This window comes from Typopeltis vanoorti, chromosome 5 (genome assembly GCF_054136105.1).
Source record: "Typopeltis vanoorti isolate ZY-2024b chromosome 5, IOZ_Tvanoo_1.0, whole genome shotgun sequence".
Taxonomy (NCBI): domain Eukaryota; kingdom Metazoa; phylum Arthropoda; class Arachnida; order Uropygi; family Thelyphonidae; genus Typopeltis; species Typopeltis vanoorti.
Genome location: NC_143553.1, coordinates 87,896,871 through 87,917,326, shown reverse-complemented (window position 1 = coordinate 87,917,326; position 20,456 = coordinate 87,896,871). Strand labels below are relative to the sequence as shown.

Below are 20,456 nucleotides of genomic sequence, written 5' to 3'. Positions count from 1 at the left end.
AGGAAGTTAAAATGACTTTTGGTCTTTTATATTTGAATATGTCCGTTGCCTCGTATGCTGCAGCTTGCTGAACTAAATCGATGGGGTGTATAGACATTTCTAGTAAGAACTTAGATGCTAAAGATTGTAGGAAAGAGAAAATATAGGGAATATTTGTATCTCTATGAAGTTGATTGTTTCTAACATACCATGGGGCGTTCAGAATCATTCTCAAGCACTTGTTCTGTACTCGATGTATTTTGATAATGTTAGTATTAGAGGTGTGGCTCCAGTCTGAAGAGGCGTAGGTGATGATAGGACGAATCGTCATCTGGTATAGCTGCAATTTGATTCTGTTACTTAGCTTGATATTTCTATTAATTAGCGGATAGATCTGAGCGATGGCTTTAGATGCCTTTGTGCACGTAGACTTAATGTGTTGGTTGAAAGTTAGCTTTTTTTCGAGAATTGCACCCAGATATTTTGTTTCTGTCTGCCAGGGAATTTTAGTATTGAATATTAATACATCACCTGCAGGAGATATTCGCCTTTTCGAGAAAGGAATCGCTGAGCTTTTCTGGGGGTTGACTTCCAATGTCCATTTGGAGAACCAACCCTCCCCCCCAGATTTAGGTTTTCTTGAAACTTTCTGGTAATGAAATGTGGTCGGAGAGATCTGGCTAGTATTGCTGTATCGGATTGTGCGGGATGTCCGACATGTATATAGAATACAGCAATGGAGCTAGTAGGATCCCTGAGGCATTCCAGCAAAGATATGGCGTTGGATTGAGGTAGAACCATTCATTTTGACTTGTATTGATCTATTCTGAAGATATGAACGCATTAGAAGAACCATTTTTTAGTGAGATAAAGGCTGAGATAAGTTTGTGTAGCAGTCCGAAATGCCAATTACTTTGGATAGGTCTAGAAAAACAGCTCCTGTGCACTGGCACCAGTTATAGCTAGTGGTGATGTATCCCACAATTCTGTGGATTTTCTGGGCAGTACTATGGTGTTGTCAAAAACCGAACTGTTCTTTAGGGAGGATGTTTAGGTCATTTACTGAGGTTTGGAGTCGTGAGCGGATGACCTTCTCCGCGACCTTACCCAGGTTGGAGATAAGACTGATTGGACGATAATTTTGAGGTAGGTGTGGGTCCTTGCCTGGCTTATGTATAGGGATTACATCAGCCAGTTTCCAGGTGAAAGGAAAATAGTGAAATCTTAATATCGCATTTATTATAATGGTCAGGTGCACTATAGATTTTCGAGGCAACAGCTTGATCACCCTGTTTGAAATGCCGTCTGGTCCAGGAGCTTTATTGTTCTTTAGTTTTTTAATAATATTATGTAATAATTCAACAGGTGATGTGGGTGCAATATGGTCAGCACTGGTATCTGGCAGTTTTAATACTTGTCTGACCTGTCTGTGAATTTTATATATGTGGTTGAATTCTAGATTTCCATATGCAGGTTTGCACTGCTCTTCCAAATTTCTTGCCATGACCTCCGCCTTGTCGGCATCAGTGTGTACAAGGCCCTGTTCAGAGAGTACTGGGGGAAGAGATTTGCCTTTGTTTTAGATATTTCTTAGTAATCCCCAGACAGAGTGATCAGTAGGTGAGATAGAGGCCAACTTTTCTTCCCATAGATGGTGTCTGTGAGCCTTGAGTGCCTCTCTCACAGCCCAGTAAGTCTATTTAGATTTGTTTTATTTTGTGGCGTACAAGCGTTATGAAATCTTTTCCTGGCTCTGTTTTTTCCCTGATCAAGTTCATAATGCCTTCAGGCTTGTGGACAGATTTGTAGAAGGGGGCTCCCGCTTTGGTGGAGTTAATGTGTTCGGAGAGGCTTGTAATTGCAGATTCTATGTCGTTTTTTGTACGTATGTGAGGAACAGGACCAATACCATCCCTGAGCACTTCCGACAATTTTTCCCACGATATATAGGAGTGAGGGGGAGGAGACATGTATTCTTGTCTTCTCATCTGAAGTAGTATTGGGTTGTGATCAGATGACAATTCATATAATGATCTTAGGCTGTATTGAAGATTAATATCCCGCAGGATAGCTATATCCAGGATGTCCTCAGTACCAAACGTACTAAGATGAGTTGGTTCGCTGGGGCCTGCCACAACAGCATTGTGTTATCCTATGAAGTTGGAAAGGATGCAACCGTTCTTGTTGATGGATCTGCAATTCCATGCAGGGTTCTTGGAGTTCAGATCCCCGGTTATAATGGTGGGTTCTCTGACGCATAATATGGCATTCAGTCAGAATGTAGTAGAGGTTTTAAGGGTGGGTTGTAAGCAGAGTAGATTTTCAGTCTGTCAACAGAGCTGGTGAACACCTCCACGCCCGTGATCTCAAGATTAGTGGTTTGAGGGTTGTTCACAGAATTGTGCTTGATGCAATTTTTAATGAAGATGGCAGTGCCGCTACCTCTGTAGACCAATCTGTCATTTCCGTATAGGCGGTAAACCCTTATTTTAGGGTTATCTGAGCGTCTTAGATGTGATTCACTGATTAATATAACATCTGGTTGATATCTGTTAGTGAAGTCTTGAAGCTCCAGAATTTTGTTTCTTAGGCCATTTGCATTCCATGCAATGATCTGCAAAGAGGTTGGAATAAATTTGTTTCTACTCATCAATTAGCGCTGTGAGGATGGCCTGTGTTTCACGTAGAAATCTTTTGGTGGAGGTTACTGAAGGGAGGCTGTAATAACAGCTGTTAAGTTTGTAGGTGCTGATTTGTTTGTACAGGCCACGCCAGCATAACTTCTTGGTTGCTTTTGGTTCACTCTATCTTTGAAGGTCTCTGACTGTGGGCGCTGAGCCTCTGGCTGTTGTGCAGGGGCCTCTGGTGTTCTTGTACTAGAGGAAGAGGACTGTTTGGATGATTCCATCCGTCTATTTTTTGGGTGCCGAATGCATCCCTTGTAGTTGGCACATTTTAGCCGGGGTTGTTTTCGGCTTTGTGCAGATATTGGTTGGGTGGCTGTCTCTGCATTTCAAACATTTAAATTCAGCTTTACATAATTTCTGGGCATGGCCAAACTTTTGACACCTGTGGCACTGCCCAGATGATGCCCTTTTTCGGAGTGGCTCTGGTGTGACAGTGAGCCCACAGATTGTTTTCAAGTTGTAGATATTCTTATATATGTTATGGATCTCTACGAGGACTAACAGCATGGGAGTCTTGTTGGATCTGTACATTCTTCTGATCTTAACTGGAGGTAGATCCTGCAAATTAAGATCAGCAACTATATCTTCTGTATCAATTTCTTCACAGACGCCACGGAGGACTACTTTTAAATTTTTCTCCGAGCTGAGTGAAAAGTATGATATTGTGTACCTCTATTGTCCATTTCTTTTGTTAGTCGTCTGTGGTCTATCACCGTTGTAGGATATATCTTTATTCCTTCATCCACATTTTTGACCTTTACATAGACAATGTGTAGGTTGGACATTGTTGGTCTTAAAGCTGCCCAGCTCTGCTTTTCTCTTAATATAATCGGAGGTACCCTTTCTTTGGGGGTAGCAGTAGAGTTCAAAATTTGACCATCTTGTTCCTTTGTGAAGTCTTTGAGTGATTCATCTGTTGTTCTCCGCCTTTTACGTATGCGGACTTCTTGAAAATCTGAAGCAGTGTGGTTTGCCGATTCTGACTGATCTTCCATATTCTCATGCATCAACGTCTGTGACACTTGCCGGGGGATACGTTTCATAGTTTCACCTTACCTGTCCAATTTTTGTTGAGTAGGTCGCCCAGTCTGATAAATTCCCGGTATACTTCTTCAAACGTTGTCTCGTTTGGCTACGTTTTGTTCCATATCTGTCAATGTGGACCTAAAAAAAAAGAAAAAACGCTTACGGTGCAGTTGGATCATTACCGGCACTTCTGCAAGGACTCTGAACTGTTTTGGTAAGAGCACTGATTCAAAATTGCATGATCTTCTAGACACATTTGCCACTATTCCAATATTCAAATCAAAACTCGATAAACTCCCGAAAACTCCAAAGTCGGAATGGCCAAAAGAGAAGGTAAAAACTCCATAATGAAAAAGATTTTTTGATTTTTTTAATATAAAATAATAATGAAAAACGTAATTAGGTGTTACTATTGATTTATATTACTTTTTGAATATTTTATGAAATTCTTTCTTATTTAAATAAAACTATTCATTTAAAATCCTTTTCTATAATGTTGTATATATAATATTTTAAACAAATTAATCGCACACGTTTTCCATCAGAAGGTAATCCTTTTCATTCTGTTTTGAGAAAATCTGGAGTCGGCGTAGAAACGAGCTATAAATATCGTATTAAACCAGACGTCCTGCACATTGTTTTGCAGAGCTAAGCAGGTGATACGGGCAAAGGTATCGCTCACGAAGCCCAAAGAGCTCCAAGCTTATCGCAGGAAATTTACTGCGTTTTTATTTTCGTTGAGAAGATAATGAAAACGGTAAATAAAATTGAATACTGTGTTGTTTTAAGAGATTGGAGGAGAAGGAAGAGGATGGAGGAATATAATTTGGTTTGTTTTTATTTTTTTAAAACATTTTTGTCAAACAAATCTCACGCACCAGTAATTTATAACCACATTAATCCAGGATTAAAATGTGAATAGAGCAGATTATACTTTGTTTTATAGAAATACGAAAAACGAAAAATAAATTACCATTCACTTTTTTGTTTGCACTAAAAATAAATACAATTTCAGTGTAAAAGAACTTACCTCTGGCTGTTGTGAGTCCGTGAACTTTCTGTTTGTAGATATTTCGCTTATTCCAAGCATAGGTATATTTTATATCGGGATCGGCTTCGAAGATTTTCTCAAAAAGTATTCCTTCCACTACAATACGCAGATGAACCAACCGTAAGGCAGAAGAGATGGTGGAAGGGGTGAGTTGCATGTGGATAGTAGATAGATAGCCTTGGGCGTGACTGCTGTGGTATATCAGGAAGAGATCTGATCCAGGAATGGATAAACTTTCTTGCAACACCTACAAAGAAATGGTTTGTCCATATTGCAACAGAGCGCACCGTGAAATACAACATTTAATAAATTTCATAATTAAATTGAATAAAATATCTAATTTTCCCCTCTTTTCCCTTTCGCTTGTCTTCCCTTAGTTTCTTGGCTCTATTATCTCGTATTGTTTTTTTAATTTTCGCTTTCGACTTCTTTTTATTTTTCTTTCTTTCTTCTATCATCCCTACATTTTCTCCATCTATTTCTTTTATATTTCTCTTCTTCTTTCTTTTAACATTTCCCTCCTATATTATTAATTTCTTTAATTTTTCCTATTGTTAAGTGTTTTTGTTTTAAAAGTAAAAGACAATGCGTTTTTTTTTTTTCACATTTCATTTCATTCTTTTTCTCTCTCTCTTAATTGATGTTTTTTTAAAAACGTTTTTTACTACTATTCGTTTTCCTTTTGCACAGTCCTTCCTCCCACACTTCACTAGCCACCATATTGGAGAATATGCGACTCCTTTGGTTAATAAATTGAGTTCGCTGAAGTAGTTAAATAGGAATTTTCATAAACATAAAGCGAGTTTTCTAGTTTTAGATATCCTTTTCTGAAATTCGTAGACATAACTCGTCCAATAAGTCCCAATTTTTATATAATATAATAATATATAATATATAATAATAACAATATATAAGACCTGATTAGACCAAATAATCAGTACCGAACTTTTAATGGTTATGATTATTTTAAGATAGTAGATAAATTCCATTATCTGGTGTGAGAAAATACCGCATCGTTTTATAGATATGAAAAGATACTTAAAAAGATATATGAATAAAAATATTTTATATTTGTTTTCATTTTATATTTTTATTAATATTATTATTTATTTATTATATATTTTTATATTCATAAAAACTATATATTTTATTTAAAAAAATATATATACAACTTATTAATGAATTTTCAGTTACTTTCACACTTTTTCTTCTATTCATTTTTCATCACTCTTTACCTTCCCTGTTTGTTAAAAGAATAAGACACCAAGTATTCTCTCTCTCTCTCTCTCAATTTACGATTTTTTGGATGTATACCTGGGTTTCAGCCATTACCGCACTGTTTTCTGTGCAGCCTTCCTGAGAAACAGGTTTCCAAGTTTGATATATGATTGGTTTCATCAAATCATAATCGTGATGTTCACAAGTTTCCTGGTAATCGAAGAGGGATTCTTCTGCCTCCACATCATCGAGTGCCGACATAATCACGGGGTTCATAACGATGATGTCATTCCAAGGAATCAGCACCGTTCGCTTCAATGGATGGAATGGATTGCGCTGAAACTGCAGAGTGACTGCCCCTCCTCCGTTAACCAGGAAGTCAAACCTAAGCGTAAAAGAGAAAAAAAATATCTTTTTTTTTTTTCACATTCCTCTTTGTTCATATTTATTTAATACTCGATGTAATGGAGTCACTTCATTAATGTGTCATATGTGATATAATTACACAGCGATGTAAATTTTTGTTCGTAGCGTTTAAGCCTAATTAGGCTTAACTAAGCCTAATTATTCTACGATTAAAGTTTAACTCTTTTTTTTTTTTTAATTATAATGTCTACTCAAGCAGAATTGCACCAAACATGCATAGATATTTATTTGAAGCTTAATTAGTTTTATTTAGTGGTTTATTAAAGACCATTTCAGTTTTCTCTTTAACATCAGCTTCGAATAAATATTTCGAAAAGCTTAAATGGGCCGTATTGTAATTGTAAAGAATGGAGGTAATATGTTTAATGAATTTAGATGAAAAGACATTGTTTTAGAAATATTAAGCTTAAAATTCTTGCCGAAATGGAGTAAAAATTAATATTTTGCTCAAATATTTTATTAGACATCGTAAAGTGTCTCATTATTATGAAAAATATATAATTTAATATAAAAGAAATACAACAGAAGAATAATGTGCTAACATGTAGGAATCATTTGTGTATTTTATGTAAATATACCTCCTTGTTTAGAATGTCAAAACCACTTACCAACCATCGTTCCTGGTGAGGGTAAACCCGAACATCGGATTGGTTGCGACACCCACACGGATCCCAACGAGACCATTGCCCTCCTTGCTGATGACTCTACCACGAATTACAGACACTCGACTGAAATCAGCGGTAAGGGAAGTTATTACATTTCAATCCTCTTAAAAGCGGTCACAGAAATTTCTTATTTTTAGGAGAACTGATCTATATTAAGTAAGGATAAATAAACATATTAAACCAATATCCAGCGATAATTTTAATATATTTATTTATTTATATATTGCAAAATTTAGATTGGTATAAGTATTGAGCTAATATCCAGCGATAATTGTCTTAATATTTTTTACGTATTGCAAAACTTAAACTGACAATTATTAAAACAACAAACGTTGATAATTATCTGAATATTTCATTGACTATCATAATTATATGCTATGTTATTCTATTCACTAACTGAACCAATATCTAGTGATAGTTTGAACAGTTATATTTTTAATTATTAAATTACTGCAATATGTTAACAACTGTCAGTAAAAATATTTTTTATGCAGTCTAACTAAAGTTATAATTCATTTATGTTCAATTATAATTTTATCTTATTACGAATTCTGATATTTAAATTTATATCCAAGATATATCTTAAAGAAATATGTCTACATTTTGAATATAAAATACGAAGTGTTCATATTAATATGTTAATTAAATATATTTGAATTAGACTACAAATAAACATTGACGTTTTTTTATAGCGAAAGTAAACTTTTCATGAAGATCCAGTAGCAATAGAATGCACTTAATGTAATACAAAACTGGAAACTTTACTGAAAAAAAAATGTAAATATGAATATTAAAATTAACTTTATAAATGCCATTGTTAATTGATGCACATAAATAAGTTTGTTGACATTGTTGCTGTATACAGCTATGTAAATTCAGGTTATGCTCTGCTAAGTGTTATTTTGCGTGTTCGTTTCAATTTTTTTTTTTTTATTATTATTTCGGAACAGACTATGCTGATTTATATTTTTAAATATACTTTTTATTGTCCAACCTATGTTTCTCTTCACTTTACTTTTAATGTTCGTTCTGTATTTTTTTTCTTTCTGCGGGAATATTATAATGTTTGTTTTTAATTTATTGTTTTTAAATTCCCACACTCTATAAAAGGTTCCATTTTTATCTTTACATTTCTTCTTTCTATTTATCTTTGAAAAGATTTGAACAAGAAAATCCGCCTTCATAAACTAAACATCTTTTGTATTTTATTTTTATTCATTTCTTTTTATAAATATAATAGGTGTGGTTACAATAACTTATTTAACGCAAGTTACGAGGGAAAAAATTACATAAAAAAAGGAAATAAATTAAAAAGTTTTTAATTTAATCATTGTTTTAATAAAATAAATGTGCATTTTTCATTTTTTTTTTCTGTATACGAAGTTTCTGATCTTGTATTTTATCCTAAAGTTTTTGATGAATTTATATGATTTTGATTATGTCGATGATTCATGCGAATAGGATTTTAACTCCATAATTAGGTTACAATAAGAAATGAGGATTTGATGTTCACACAACTAATTATTTTCATTCAAATTCATAATCAGAAATTATTCATAATTTTAATTCCGAGACAAAAATTTGAAAACTGGTTTGAGTCATTTACTTTTTTATTTAGTATTTTAATTATGTAGTCGGATAATGTTCATTGTAGTTCACATTTTTAAAGAGAAACGATTAGTTTTTAGTATTATCCTACACACAATATCACTAAATAAAATTCCCAACATATTTGAATAGTAAATATCAGTTAAATCAATTTGATCGCTTGCTTTGTATTGCGTATTTTAATATCTCAAGAGGCACATAAGACAGCTATTTTATATACTGTATGAAAATTACGAAGAATACTGTTAAAAAAACTTTTCTTTAAATTGTATATAACATATTTATTCTATTTCTTCTGTTCAGATTTCAATATCCGTATAGGAAATGATCACAGACTCTTAAACACTATAAATATTATCATCTAAAGTATCCTAGATTCCAATTACTAAACAAAAAACTATAAATATTACTATTATTATACTAATTAAGTTTTAACTTAACGAAATTAACTGTAGTTCAACTGAACTTCAGTTGAATTACAAAAATACCACAGCTAATTATTGTTGAAATCAATTTTCCAATTTGTTTTCAACAGACGTTTGGAAGAACATAGCGACAATAAAACCAAAATTAAAGAAACTATTATTAGAAAGCTCAATGCATCGAAGACAACAGTCCAAGTAAAAAAAAAAAAAAAAAACATCTCAATAATCAGTTGTGTCTGTTTCGGCTTTGCTTTGATATTGCGTTTAAAGACACAATAGTAAGGTTACACAATTCAACTATTTTGTAAACACATTAAATCTAAACTAGATAAAGGTAGTCAGGAGTGCTTTAGAGTTAACACTTAACCACCAAAGCGTAGACCAACTGAGATGAAGATTTGTTTCTGTAATAATCACAGCTTTGTTTAAAATTTACGATACTTTTTTTTTACACTGACCCGACTTTAGTAAATGGGTAAGGATGACCATCTGGGATGATTGAAATTGTAAGTGGAATGATACACTGACAATAAATGAATTAATAAATTTTAAGATGAATATTATATAAGTCTACGAAAAGAATTCTACAGATGAATTCTAATAATGGACAAACATTTTTTCCTAATATTTTTCAACTCGCTGGGCAAACGAAGCTGGTCAAGAAAATATTAATAAGAGTAGAATTAAGAATAATATAGGAATCTTACAGAAAGACATCAATCAGTCTACACTTGGCGCAAGATATATATATATATATTAGTATAGATAGTTATTATACAGAAAACAAACATAATACAACAGTAGAACTAATATAATTAAAATATTGATATATATATATATACTTAATACATGACGTATAGAAGTCACATGCATACTACCTACATAGTTGGTGCAATACGAAGAGGAAACTAATAAAACAGAGCTTAGCAATTGACACCATCCATGCAAAACTACAGTGATGATTAGCTGATGCACCAATGTATGTGGGGGGCCCAAGCAGAATGTCTAATAACTATGAGAACAACAACCTCACAGTATGATCTAGGTGAGCTAAAAGCAAACATCCCTGCACAAAAATATATGATTATCCGACAAAAAAAAAGTATCATTCATAGTATTCTAAGCTACATTGTGCGGTCATGCATGATCTTGTTATTAATTGATTTGATTCAGATTTAAAACTGCTGGAAATGTGACATTATTGCACTGCTTGAATGTACAGACAAGACACGGTTTATCGAAATAAAGCACGCACACACACAGCTGTGGGCATTTAACGGCATACTTCTATTACTGACATACACTTAAAAGATGCGGCTTTTACCACTGATAACACTGAGACAACAAGCAAGGCTCCACAACACAACAGATCGGAGCCAGAGTTTAGGGACTACACATAAATACAGCAAAGCAGCTAGAAAAACACAAAAGGTGGCATCACACGGAGCTATAACGTTCCGCACAAGCACAAGTAGTTTCGTTGTAGTCAACATTAGGAGCACCACAAAAGGAGCTTAGCATAGGAGGAATAGCCCAGGCTAGTTGACTGAGCAAAAAAAGCGGATGCATCGACGGACGAAGGTGGGTGAAGAAACAAGCAGTGGCAATCCAGCAGGTACAGGCAAGAAGAAGGAGTGGGGGAGGTAGGAACGTGGAAATAATGGGTGGGTTTGGTTTTTCTGCTTACCTTTTGACGAAGGCACTCCAGAACTGGCTGTGAGGATATGGAAACAAAGCAAAGGGGAACACAAAATATACGATCAGCTCTATGTAGAGGAGCATTTAAAGACACACAAAGAAACACAACACATATTTTACTTCCACTAATCATCTACACCATTCCCATTGCTTAAAATGACTGAATTTATTTCAACACAGCGCCATCCTTTTAAAGCATAAACATGACGGATATCTATGCTTTAAAATACGAGAACAATGCGCTAGAATCGTTTTAATATATTTTGCTATTGACAGTCGAGAAAATCAAAGTATTATTGTAAAGAACTTCCATTCTGTAATCGCCTCTAAGATATTAGCTTGTTTGATATAAAACGTGGAATTTCGGTATCTAAGAGAGTTTATGAGATTTGCATAAAGTTTAAACAAAAGCGTAGAACTAAGGATTTCAGATTTAATTTCAGATAATCTTGACTTTATTAAATTCCTTACAAGTTTTTGTCAAAACACATCAGCTGGTTTTAGGCGTCGATTTGACATTCAGAATCGCTATTAATGGATTTTATTTTAGTGGAAAATGTAACACAATTTATTTCAAAAAAGAATTGATAACGTTATATTATATTTATTAAAACAACTGCATAAAAATACAATGAGCAACAGACAGAGATACATTATTCCTTTACCTGTATTTGTTCTCAGTAGACCGTGTTCCTCAAGAAAAGGTAGATTTAACTTTTTTTTTCTTCACTAAAAGAAGAGGATTCACAATTTATAATTACAATCCGGATACTTGTTCCCAATCTGAATACTATTTGATGCTATTTATGAATTTATTTCAAAAAATGTACCGTGAAATTCACATTAAGTGAGACGATCTAGTGATGTATCGGTTATTTTATATTAGGATTATTCTTGATTAGAAATACATTAAAGTAGGAAATACTAGTGGTGGTGGTCGGCGGTAGATGGCGTTGGTGTAGTTGCGATCAGTTGGTGGATTGTGAGTGGTGGAGGAAGAGTTGTAGAGTAGATGCCCTCCCTCGATGACTCTTTGGACTCCATGGAGGCGAAAGAAAAAAAAAGAATAATAATAATTATTATTATTATTATCTTAATCCAAAGCGTACTTAAAAGGTTTTTCCGGTAAAGTGCAAAATATGATTTTTTCCACATATTATTTCTTGTCCTCAGCATAATGATTAATTGGAAGTAATATGGCCTTTTTTTTGCGATTTGAAATAAACAGATTTCTGCATACTGCTTGTGCATCTGTTTTAAGGGAATTAAAGAAGGACCAATTCTATAAAGATATATATATGGGCAGTTGAGAAAGACAAAGTATTATTATAAACAAATTCCATTCTATAATCGCCTTTAAGATATTTAACTTGTTTGATATAAACGTGTGTAAAAATAGTGGTAACCACGCAAAAACGGACACGGTATACTTACCTTGTAATGTAGTGTAATCACAACAACATGGCAATTGGACTGTTTTCCCCTTGATAGAACTTAAACATTTCTAATTGAGTTTAAAATGACTAAGTTGCTCGAGATGTCAGGTATGTGAGTTTGTGTAGACGCCTGTGAAGGGATTTATAAAGATTTATACGCAAGTTCTGTTATTCGACAACCCCCCCCCTTCAAGATATAAATCCTGAATATTCCTGTTGAAATCTTCCCAGAATTTCGTCATTATATTTTGGGATTCTATAAGCTCCTTTGGGATTCTATAAGCTCCATCTCTCTCTCTCTCTCTCTCTCTCTCTCTCTCTCTCTCTCTCTCTCTCTCTCTCTCTCTTTCGCGCGTGTGCACACACACACACACACAGTCTGTCACGCTAACGAATCGTATAAACCATATCTAACAAATCAACTTATAATAATCTTATGAAACAGCTGATGTGTTTTAATTGGCGTCTGTTTCACATCCAAATGCATCGTAAGTGAAATCATAATCAAGCAATGGGAGGAACAAAAACATTTATTTCATGTACACATTTATTTTTACGTAAACAGATATTGATATTTAATAAAACAAAACATCGAGAAACAATCCTATACAAGAACACGTAATAAATTGATTTTAAAAAGAGATCAAATTTGTTATTTAGTCAGTAAATTCTCATTTTATAAAAAAAAATATTTCACATATAGTTCCATATTTATATAAAAACAAATTAAGATAACAAAAAGGACACACAGAGACACAGAGACTAGGATTACACTCCGTGTGATAACTGTACACATAAACACACAACAGATACGGACACAATAATGGACATCACACAGAACATTTAAACATATACACAGTGTACAAATATCAATTGAAAACTTCATCATTAAATTTAATTTAGATCAATAATAGGCAAGAATAACATCCTATGACTATCATTAGCGTCATTATATTGGCGAATAATATATAAACTTATTCATTTATAGATCACTATTGTTAAACATAATAACTGTTTTAAACAATGAAATTGACAAGAACACGTGTTTTAATTAGCCTAACAACTATCTTGCTTTTATGACGTATTTCAGCTGTCACAGTTTAATATGCTCGCAAAGAATGAAACGGATGCTACGTAAGCATGCATTTCTTTCTCTAGACAGTTCGTAAAATGAGTTTTGGAATCAGTGTAAATACATGAACCCAAAAGTTTCATCGTAGTTATTTTTAGACGTCGCAATTAACCTTTGACATTAAGTCCTGTTGAATTATTTATTTAATCAATAACTGAAATCTCGAGTGAAATCTCCTATTACCATTGATGACGATACAGTTCTAGTTTTTATTTATTTGTTGAAGAGAAGTGAAAACAGCTCACATTAAAATTAGAGTAAAGCACTGAATGGATAGATTTTTCTTTCTAGACATAAATTTATCATGGAAGCGAGAAGGAATGCTAATTTCTAAAGCGTTGTTGCTGAATGCAGTAGCGATCTTTGACAACATGGTTTAAAAAATAAATTTCACGATGTATTATATTTTTGCTTTAATAAATATTATTATTTATCTTAATAAAGTGTAGTTAAAATATTTATATAATTTTATGGCAATCTTCTCTACTTGTTTGACAACAAAGTGCACAAGCGTAGCGACTGCACAGTAAGTCTTGAAATCGATTCCTGATCCGCAGTCGAAACATGTTTTTATACAAGCTATGTGATGAGGAACAATTCTTCAGTTTCAAAAAGAAAGGTAAATAATTAAGTAATTTTGGATTTAAGAATGAAATTGGTTATCTGTCTTATCACAGATAATCATAAGAATCTTGGGCTACTATCACAGTATCTTGTAACACCCCCCCTTGAGGGAATAAATTCGTAATAATGAAGATGATGGTAATCCCTTCTCCAAAGTCGCACGAACAATATAATAGGAAATCCTAATCCATATTAAGCACATTTTGCATCGACTAAATGCATTATTTTAAACAAGGTTATATTACTTAAATATAAAGAGCCAATAGGCTTCATTTCGGCGATATAAACCGATAGATATTCGGCCGAAATGAAGCCTATTGGCTCTTTATATTTAAGTAACTTAATGGGTGCACCTTTTTGACAACTCGTATTGCAGAGTATATAAGTTCTTTTCGCTATACCCTTTGGTATTAATTTGGTCTAGCTACTCACTGATGAAGCCTCAAAAAAGGCTGAAACCGGTGAAATTGCTAATATGAGTTCGCTCTCTTAAGGTTTTTGCCTTAAGCGAGCAATTTGCGTCTCCGGAAAAAGTGTTTTCCGGCACGGCCCGGTGAGTGGCTTTGTCAGTGAATGCTTTTCTTCGGAATATGAGCGGTTCTGCTCGGTGGTGGTGGGTGGGGGGCCATCACTGAGTGGAGCCAACGCTGAGATGGACGGTCTTTCGCCCACAATTGAGTGGCCTAGGGATCGTCCGAATTTTTAGGGACGGCTTTACTTATTCATAAGGCTGAAACCGATCTGGGTAGTGACCTCCCACCATAATGTAATAACAGCATACATTTCCTAGGAAATGTGTTTTACATTATGGAAAATACCTAAGAATAGCGACTACTTGCATTAGCGACTACTTGTACTAGGACTACTTGCATTAGCTCACGCTAGTAGTCGCCGATACTTTTATCGTTTACTATATTCGGCAAGAAATTCTCTGATTCCAATCTTTGAGTTTCTTATTCAGTTTTAAAATAATGTGGGATTTAATATTCCCTTAATTTAAATAACGGTTATATTATTTCTCGTATTATGTATTAGATGTTATATGTTTGCTATATTTCACTTCAAAGTAATTACTATAAACTTATTACGACAATAACTTACTTTGCAATTGTTTATATTACTGATTGAAATATTTTTCTTAATCTGATTTTGGAAAATGTCCAAGGTTTGTTTTATCGGCAATTTTTTTTCATGACCTCGACGTCATCATGTCTGTGGCTCTTCAAACTTTTCGAGCTTCAGTAACAATACAAGATGTCTCATGAAGCCAACTTTGGATTAAAATGGAAATCAACTAACTTGTGGACTTTCGTTTTTTGTCCTTAAAAGAGGGATGAGTTTTGATATGACCACGACATTGACTGACTCATACAAGCCTATGAAAGTGCTAACAGCTCTGCATATCTTGCATTTAATTATCTTTCATTTCGAAAATTTGGTAGAGTTTTTTTTTTGGAAATTGTCAAACGTTTTTTCTGTAAATTGTTTTCATGATCATTTGTTTTATCTCCTTAAACTTCTCACATAAATTTTTAGAATGATTTTTTAAAACAATAACGTGGCGCTATCCTTTTATGGACACACTTCTTTACAATAGAAATTAAATGTCACGTTAATGTCATTCCCGTCTCTAAAAGAAGCTGTATTCTGTACATTTCGCCTAAAAGAGACAATTGTTTCTTTTCTTTGAACTTGTCTTCGAGTTTTATTTTATGTCACGTTCTATTTTTATATGCATACCGAAATTTTCTCAATTACATAAACTTGTTTTTTGAATACGTACAAATACTTTCGACCCTAAATTAATTTCGTTATTTGTACTATAAAAAAAACGTAATTAGGTTGTTTGTTTGGAAGATAGAATCATCTTTTGATTGCATCTCGTAACGACTCAAGGAATGTTAAAGACAAAAACAAAACACTAAAAGAATGCAAGCCTTCAAGTGACATAAAAAAGATAAAATAATAGAAATTCTTCTAATTTTCTTAGAGTCATTATAATGCTTCAATTTGTTTATTAGCTTAAAGTAAAAAAAAAACATATTAGAAAGCTAAATATTCCTTTAGACTATACCAGAGGTGTGCTTTTAATTTTTATCTCGATTTCGTATTTAAAAAACATTTAAAGTCAATCTTTCTTTATATTACAATGATCATTAGCACAAGTGATTCAGGTTTATTAAAAAAAAAAGAAAACTCGAAAATTATCTTACCTCTCAGAATATTCATCTCTGTGAGCATAACTTTGCACACTTTCTTCTTCAATAAGAAATTTCATCTTCTGATAGAATGAGGCTGTCACAGCTGGTGGCTGTTTCCTAAGAAGAATATCTAGAGGATCTGGAGAAGACATGCACATCAAACTGTCTTGGCATTCTTCAGTGAAGCAGCATTCGCTGTCTGCACAGTCTATCAGCCCATCTGTTGGTGCATATTTTTTTCGTTTCCAGATATTAAGAACATTAGTATGAGTATCGTAGGACAAGAATAAAACATAAAAATAATCTAAGAGTTTTTTTTAACTTGGTAGATAGGGAGCATGCGCATTTAATTCTAATTTGTTTGTTGAAAAGTATGAATGATGGAAAGTTTGTTCCAAATATTCGACCTGATCTTAATCTCCGATCATAAAATAAACCTCACATTTACTTTCAGAGAATTAGTTATGATTACTGCCAATAGATGGCATTTTATTTAAACATGAAGGTCGTTAAGCGTTCATGAGTTAATAATAGCAATCGGTATTGAGAGAAAATTTTATGCACAATTCGCTATAAAATTTTATTGCTACTTTATAAAGGCACATTTTAAGACTAGTTTGCGATCCCTAATAAAACACAAAGATATTCACTTTGCATGTACGGCAAACTTTCTGTGTATTGTTATGACTAAGAAAAGAATGTAGTTGAATAATAGCGTTTAAACCAAAGAAAATATAAATAAAATTTTGAACATTAAAGCAGTCAGATTGACACGATTATACAAGGAAGTATGACCTACAATATGCCTAAAACACGACTAGGATTTTGACATTTTCCTACGAAATGCTTTGAGTATTTTAAATTCATAAATAAGTTATAATGCGAAACGCAGTAATACATTAAGAAACTTCGATATACTCTAGCGCCACCTAGTATCCATAATCACAATGCAATTATATTCTAAAAATGTACCGCTATTTACACATGCGTAGTTTTGGTTAAATCCTTTATCAGTAGTAGATAACAGCGATACATAATTAATATAATTTCTAAGCTGGAATAATGAGAATCTTTTTTCTTATGTTACCTTCAAACGCATGAAGTGATCACTTTTAAAAAAGCTTTAAAAATTCATTTGCTATAAAGTAGTTTGGCTGACACAGTCAGATATGCGTAGTGATAAAGAAAAAGTAAGCAGGACTACTGAAGTGCCCTCTAGTGGCGGTTGGATAAAACGTCATTTTTTTTAAACGTGTTTTATTATTATTATTAACATTAACAAGAGATTTCGCCTGAAGATTCGTTGTATGTTTAAAATAGCCTTTTTAAAGTTAGAATGAAATGGGAACTTTCGTTTAATATATTAACCCATTCAAGACTGCAAAAAATATGACTATTCTTGAGCGCACGAAACACCAAATCTATGTCTCTGATATTACGTGAGGCTAAATATATTGTCGATGGAAACGGCTTTGTAATTCCCCTCCAGGAATAAATTCTTTCCTCTCACAACCACGAACTTTTCTATTGCTATGATAGCTTCATGAAATTGTAAACTAAAGTAGTGTCGTATCTTTTACCACAAATCAAAATTAATGCGACACTGTTCCTTCATATATGTGTGCTTTTTTCCTGACAAGAAGACATGATTTATCACTAAAACCCACACAAATAGAGAGATATATGAATCGCCTACCTCCATCATTATCGATATCATCCCGACAGTTCGTCTCCTGGGGAACAATGCAGTCTCGTCCACCCCAACCGGGGTCACATCGACATGACCAAACTTCGTTATCAAGAGAACAGTGTCCATGTCCGCTGCATTCCCTTGGGCATCCATCTTACGAAAGAGAGACAGGGTAAGAGAGAGAGAGAGAGAAGCACCAATCAGATATCTGCTACATTCGTTTAAACATTTATACACTACTATCTTTTTCTCTATCTAAAGATAAAAGTATACACAGTAGTCAGACATGTAAGACTGAAGTCATTTTTAACAACTCGCAGCCATTTCCGATATAAGAAAATCAATTTCATAAAACAGTATTTTTGAATCTTTAATAAGAGGTTTTCAAAACTTTAAGTAGATATAACGTAGTGATTTTATCACGCACGCAGGCGTGACATGTTTAGACACCATTTCTAAAAATAATATCGTTAGCTATTTATAAGGTTCACCTCTCATTTTTCAAACCACCTGCGGCGTTTCATAAAACTTTTGCAATAAAGTATAAGTAGTTCGTTTGAAGAAGTGGTTGAGATTGGTCTATTTATGTTATATTTTATAGTTGATGCGCTTTGTATGTGTACACGATATGTTGTTAACATACACTTATACGTTATTGGGGCCAATCGAAATTGCTCTCTGAAGGTCAATGTTCCATGTAGTAGATGTTTAAACAGCGATGTTTGCAAGCATTGCCTTTTAGTACTGACCATATATAAGTGCTAAAAAACAGTGTTTACAATACTGGTAGAGTATATCCCCTGTTTGTTTGTTTTTTTTGAACAATCAGACATACTCTAGGGATAAGCATTTTCATTTTTATCAGCTTGAAGCGAAGAGGTTAATCCACTAAGTTGTTTAATGTTTTGAATAATTATTATTACTATTAACAGTTTCATATCATATACATTGAGTGTTTTAATAGAAGTCATTCGAATTGAACAAAAATATTTTTTATAAATTCTGATACCTCATAACTATATTAAATGGATAAGAATCCTATATTGTTATATAGCCAGTAAGTGAAACTCAAGATCGATAACTACGATCTATTTTCCAGGTCTACCTACTCACTGATGAGACCTCAAAAAAGGTTGAAACCGGTCTGGGTAGTGACCTCCCCTCATAATGTAATGACAGTATTACATCTCCTAGGAGCTGTGTTTTACATTATGAGAAAATATCAAGAAAGGTGAGGAATCTTGCTCCACCTTTGCTTCGAATTGCCTTCGCCGATAGTTTTTCGCATTGAAACTCATAGATCGTAGTTATCGATCTTGAGATTCACTTACTGGCTATATAACAATATAGGATTTTTATCCGCTTAATTTCTATTCAATTGCCAGAAAACTAGCCTTTTGGCTTTTTATTTTAATTACCTCATAACTATGTAAACTTTACAGGGAACTCATCATACCTATTGTGCAATGTTTCCCCATCCATCCTTGACGACACACACAGGTGCCATTATGACACTGGCCATGTTCTCGACATCGATGGTCACAGCTTCTTTCGTCACAGCGATCTCCTTTCCACCCTTCTTCGCAACGGCATCGACTTTCCTCGCAGTGACCGTGTGCTCCACAGTCAAGATTGCATTTTGCTGGAGGAAAAAAAAAAAAAAAAAAAAAAAATATATATATATATATATATATATATAATCTAGTATTGCTATTACTAATGACCTCGAAACTAAATTTCTTTTTTTTGTCTATATTCAAAGTATAATTTCGTAGATCAGTATCTTGCACGTTATCATAATTATGAATAATCAAAGCGAGATGAAGTTGACGTATTCATCTATATTTTCCTTAGATGAACTTGCGGAAGAGACGTTTTTGTCGAACTCTTCATGCAGAAAATTCACGGGGCTGTGACTAATTAGGCCTTTTGCAGTTAGTTGGCCAAAAACACCAATTAATGAGCTACTTTTCGAAGGTTATAACAATTAGCTTTTTTTTTCTCCTCTATTCTGTTCTATTAATGTGATGGTAATTTGTTCCAGTAGGCACCGGATATGTCAAATAAAAAACCGTGAACTTTTCATCAGAAATTCTTACTAAGAACGGGCGTTCTTCACTCTATTGTGAGTGTTCTCTTATATCCGTAGACAAAAGCGTGATTAAGGCGAATTAGGAACTTATCGAAGATCTTTGTCTACTTTTTGTCAAGACTTAGGTAAAGAATGGCTAAATATCCTATTCCATGCAATGCCAGGAAAATGATATATGAGTATATTTCAAGCGTGTAATTTTGACGGAGCCTCCATAGCTCACCCAATAACGACGATGTTCTTTGATTGGAAATATCTGGGTTAGAATCCTATCCCGGACTCGACCAACTTTTCTTTCATGTGGAGGTAAGAGAGTTTTCTCTCCCAGAAATCAGCGATTTTTTAAGCAGAAAAAACTCTAAGAACCTAATTATCAATAATTGCGTGTATTCTTATACTTGATTTCAGTGTTAGTTATGTCAGCAGTAACTGCAGACAATCTAAAACAAAACTTCTTATATCAAGAATGGTGAGTCAAGCATTTTTACTGAATTTGGA

At 33.7% G+C, this 20,456-nt stretch overlaps 1 protein-coding gene across 1 annotated transcript in view; it reads right to left on the bottom strand.

Moving 5' to 3' along the window:
* LOC150106628 (teneurin-m-like) overlaps window positions 1-20,456 on the bottom strand; it is a 281,208-nt gene that overhangs the window by 54,118 nt on the left and 206,634 nt on the right. Inside the window, exons 13-18 of the mRNA XM_090392589.1 lie at window positions 19,323-19,508; window positions 17,873-18,019; window positions 16,189-16,396; window positions 6,996-7,115; window positions 6,058-6,346; window positions 4,723-4,990 (exon numbers count right to left, since the gene is read on the bottom strand). Of these exons, the coding sequence (XP_090248715.1) occupies window positions 4,723-4,990; window positions 6,058-6,346; window positions 6,996-7,115; window positions 16,189-16,396; window positions 17,873-18,019; window positions 19,323-19,508 (1,218 nt within the window). The remainder of the gene's footprint in view (window positions 1-4,722; window positions 4,991-6,057; window positions 6,347-6,995; window positions 7,116-16,188; window positions 16,397-17,872; window positions 18,020-19,322; window positions 19,509-20,456) is intronic.